Raw genomic sequence first — 4,545 nt, 5'->3', positions numbered from 1 at the left:
CATCTTCTGGATGATGCTTTCATGAACCCATATCAATCTTCTGTGCTCTTGTGGGTCTGAAGCACCTTCACCACTGCTTTCAATCTGATAATTAGGAGAAACAACAAGGATTTCACTGTTTTTGTGCTGTATTGTCTTGTAAATCACCACATTCACATAACAAATTCAGGAAGTTAAACAGAGCCAGAGCTGTGGTGAAAGACAAGCAATGGTGTCCGAGAGTCCGCAAGAATTATTTTTACCATCCTGCTATGTGAAAGGCATCTGATTTAAAGGATAAAGTATTTATCTTCCGTATTTTTGCAGTCACTAAGTGGACAACAAAATGTCAAGTCTTTAATTTTTGGGGGGAATTTAAAATCTTTTCTTTTTCCATCTTCTTATTCACTGTCAGCAACCTTTTCATCACTTCCTCTGCACTGATGCATTTAACACTCCTCTCAAAAGCATCCTTGCAAAACTTGGGCACCTTACACCCTCTAGTGGGAATCAAATGCAATCATGGACTATTTACTTCAATTGTTTTCAAATTTGTATTGGCCTCACTGACACAGGGCTTATCTATTGTAATTGCAGTGACTAATGGCTTATAAATTAGCTTCTAGTCCTGGTTCTAAATAAATAAAACTCAAGGGTCATCCATTTCAAGCAGGGTCATTTTTAATGCATTGTTACAAAGAGCGTAAGTGTTGCATACAGCAGTTTAATCAAGCCTCATCCATCTCCAAATACAGCGAGGCAAGCAAAGCATTTGGTTTGATTAGCAGCGAGCGGATTGAGAAGCGGCAGCATTGAGCTGAATCACATTAATTTGACGAAGCAGTGCAATTGGCTGAAGGTTGTGCAGAGTCTACAAGCAGTTAAGGTCAGGGTTCAGTCAAGGTCAGAGGTTGCAGTCACAGGTTTTCCATAGCAGTAGGTTTGGTCTTTGAGTCTGGGTAAAGCAGGAAGCCAGAGAAAGTGCTGTCATCCTCACTGCTGGAGTAAACTCCGTTCCAGTCTCTCAGTGTCTCCAGCCACACCTGATCACCTTCACTCAGCTGCATCAGAGCCAGGTTGGACGCCTGATCAATGTCTTGTCCATACAGAGAGTCCCGAGTCCGCAGCTTCCGCATGCCATTAACCACTAAGGCAGCACGCACGGGTCGGTTGCGCACGGTGATGTGGTAAGTGAATAAGTAGACCCCGGGGTAGGTGACATTGAACTTGTTGAGCGCTGGGTCCCAGTGCCCCTCGCCGTTGTAAAACACCTTATCAAACTTTACCGGCAGGCCGGGTGGAGGGAAGGACCGGCTGGGAAACAAGCCCACACTGAAGGCAGAGCGGACCAGCTCCACACTCTCACCTGGTGAGCCTTTAGGGCCCCGGGGCCCACGCCCACCTTTCACTCCCCTCTCCCCCCTCAGCCCGGCCATGCCCCTCCCTCCTGGAGGTCCTTGGGGCCCTCTGGCACCAGTATCACCCTTCCCTCCTGGAGGCCCTGGCTCCCCTCTTTCTCCCTTTGCACCATCAGTTCCATTTACTCCTGGGGGGCCCATCTCACCTCTTGGACCAGGAGTCCCACGCTCACCCACATCACCTTTCTCACCTGGTAAACACTCGCCTGTGAGTCCCTGTTCGCCTTTCTGACCCTTTGTCCCGGCAACCCCAGGGGGACCCATAGGCCCCTCTCGCCCAGTGTTGCCCTTAGTCCCATTCAGGCCAGGCTCTCCTCTTTCTCCCGGGTCCCCTTTCAGACCGCTGAAGCCACGTTCACCTTTCTCTCCTCTGGGGCCCGGATCACCTATAGTATGTGATGAGATTATATTTACACAAGAAGACATGTTTTAATTGGAATGCTTTAATTTTAAAAGAACAGCGTGTAGGATTTAAGGGGATATAGCGGCATCTAGCAATAAGGATTACATATTAAAACCAGCTAAAAGTTCTCCTGGTTAGAACTCCCTCAATGTGCATAGCTCAGGAGGTTTTCTACCGGCTGAATTATCGGCAGAGTTCTCTTCCTCTCGAAAACAAACAGACAGGGATTAAAACCAGTAAAAACGCTGAATAAAACAGTTTCATGTTACAAATCAGTGTCTCTCAAGTGCTGTTTGGTATGTCTGAGATTGGCTGCTGGCCTAGCACCTGCTGATGTGTCCATACCTTTCTTCTCAGATAATAATAATAAGATTCATACATTAAGAAGATTTATACTTGGAGTCAAATTACGTATCTGCAGAGGTTTCTTCCTCCACGAAACAAATGGACCCTGTGACTTAAGATGGTAAAAATGCTGAATAAAGCAGTTTCATGGTAAACAAATTAGTGTTTTTCCAATGCTCTTATCTCAGAGGGGCTTCTAGTTATGGTGGTCTATTCAAAAATGCAAATGTCCCTATCCAGAGCCAGTATATGGTTTGTTTATTCTGGGCTACTGTAGAAACAACATGGTGCACTCTGTGGAAGAGGACCCGCTCCATATGTAGATATAAACAGCTCATTCTCAGGTAACAAAAACACAACTACTCTTATTTGCAGGTGATAATAGACTAAAGACAACATACTTATTATATTATTTTCCATTTCTACCAATGTATTTGCCTAAATCCTTCACAATGGACCTTTAAAGTAATAATGCACATTTACTAACATCTGTAGGGTGTATTTCTACTTATTTTAATCTAATCTTATTTAGTATGATTAAAAGAGATTCTCTATTATGAATACAATGTTGATACTACTGATATTCTCAAAAAACATACACACCTCTCTCTCCTGGTTTTCCTGGGATCCCAGGGACACCAGGAGGACCCACAGGTCCTTGATCACCTTTGTCACCTGTGGTAGTTTTGATAAATAAAGCGTAGAAAATGACATCCACAAAGTACTTACATAGGACAGCTTTTTGCACAAAAGGAGAGAAGAACAGAGAGAGAGACACGGAGAAGCAATTAAAAAGTCTTCTGCTGTTAAGCCCCCTTGTACCTATGTCGCCATTGAGTCCGTTGGCTCCAGGTAGTCCTGCTGGTCCTGGAGGTCCTCTGGGCCCCGTATCTCCCTTCTCACCTGGTAACCCTGGAAAACAGAGAAAGGTTGAAGATGGAATTTTGAAGTCTAAAAGACAATTTACCTGAAAATGATAATCCATCTTACCTAGAGGGCCCCTCTCTCCCGGCGGTCCTGGTGGCCCTCTCTCTCCCATGGGCCCTATGGGACCTCTCTCTGGCGGACAGCACTCACAGAAATTGAAGAAGCATTCATTGTAGTCAAGGGTATAGTTTCCAAGAGTGTTACCGGGCGGCACTATGGCGTCGGTGTGAAACTCGGTGGAGTAAGTGTCGCTGGAGTAGGTGGTGCTGTCTGTCGGGGAAAGGGAGTAAGCGTCCATCATGACTTCAGTTGTCTCATCTGTGTGCAGGCTGGAAGGGGATGGGGTCGTTGTGGTGGTCCGTCCAATTCCACCACCCCCGCCTCCGCCGCTGCCCCCAGCTCGAGGGGGCTTCTTGGTGGTCTGAGGTTTGGGCCAGCGCGTTGTTCTGGCGCTGGAGGTCAGCACAGCCATCAGTACCACGAGGAGAGTGGTCAGGAAGACAAGGCGAACAGAAGGCATACTGAGGGCTCGACACAATAAGCTGTAAAGGAGAAGAGTGGAAGAATATAAACTAAACAGGTGCAGTACTTTTTTCGAAGTATAATATAGCAAAAAGTGCACCTTACCCTCTGATGTAAATGCTTCTGAGTCTTCACTCCATCCCCTCCAACTAGTGATTGATGCAGGAAGCCTCCTTCCTTCCTTATATTGCTCCAGTAGCCCAAAGAGAGAACAAGGGACAGAAAACACCTGGGGTTATTAGGAGGTAGGTGGGCTGGCAAGAACAGATTACATGACTCCTGAGGGATATGAAATAAAGCAGGTTGCATACAAGGAAAGACTTTAGTCTTTGTGATATGGGATATGATTCAAGGGCCCGAGAGTGTGCACACTGCTAAAGCGTTGTTCACACACATACTTGCTTTGTACACAAACAGCAGAAATATAAAGTTACGCAAAACAGATTGACAGAACATGTAAGCATACAGTATACACACACAAACTCACACATTGTCAGTGATGAAAAGCATATCATATGAAGGTGCAACACCTCGCAGTGATCACACCATTTGGCAGCACCTCAAAGCAGAAAATGGATCACCATACACCCAGTGGGAGAGGGATCAATGTCCCAAAACAGACGACGTGGCAACATTGATCCAACCGTTAGACTCCTTGATCAAATCAACCCAAAGAGCCCAGTAAACCTCATGGAAACCTGGCCCTACTGAGCAGAGCTTTATATGTCTCAGAAAGTGTGCTGGATGCTGTTTCAAAGCTCTGACACTGACTCGGATTGACTCCTCTTGGTTGCTACAGTTCCCCACAAAATTCAGATGAGGAGCAGTTTGATATGCACGTGACAAAACAATAGAAGAACAACTCAAAAGAGCACAAAGGCAGAGAAGTTCACCACGGACATCTATAATTGTCTAGCTGAGCATATATCCTGACAAACTGCCACCTAATCG

The 4,545-nt window shown here is 45.8% G+C and overlaps 1 protein-coding gene across 1 annotated transcript; it reads right to left on the bottom strand.

The window, feature by feature from the left end:
- Nucleotides 1–659: 659 nt before the first annotated feature.
- Nucleotides 660–3,774, bottom strand: otol1a (otolin 1a). The gene is made up of 5 exons (XM_042498357.1): nucleotides 3,700–3,774; nucleotides 3,136–3,614; nucleotides 2,968–3,057; nucleotides 2,749–2,820; nucleotides 660–1,783 (listed from the first exon to the last, which is right to left on the bottom strand). The coding sequence occupies exons 2-5, from the start codon at nucleotides 3,590–3,592 to the stop codon at nucleotides 897–899; spliced, it is 1,506 nt and encodes a 501-aa protein (XP_042354291.1). The 5' UTR covers nucleotides 3,593–3,614; nucleotides 3,700–3,774; the 3' UTR covers nucleotides 660–896.
- Between the last annotated feature and the right edge of the window lie 771 nt (nucleotides 3,775–4,545).

Source organism: Plectropomus leopardus, chromosome 12 (genome assembly GCF_008729295.1).
Source record: "Plectropomus leopardus isolate mb chromosome 12, YSFRI_Pleo_2.0, whole genome shotgun sequence".
NCBI classification, from domain to species: Eukaryota; Metazoa; Chordata; class Actinopteri; order Perciformes; family Serranidae; genus Plectropomus; species Plectropomus leopardus.
Note: the sequence above shows the minus strand (reverse complement) of the source record. Positions and strands in the feature narration are given on the sequence as shown.

Coding starts and splice junctions, on each gene's coding strand:
- otol1a (XM_042498357.1), bottom strand. CDS start 3,592: ATGCCTTCTGTTCGCCTTGTCTTCCTGACCACTCTCCTCGTGGTACTG. Junction 2,821..2,967: donor CGGACTCAATGGCGACATAG/GTACAAGGGGGC, acceptor AAACTACCACAG/GTGACAAAGGTGATCAAGGA. Junction 1,784..2,748: donor AGGAAAACCAGGAGAGAGAG/GTGTGTATGTTT, acceptor CACATACTATAG/GTGATCCGGGCCCCAGAGGA.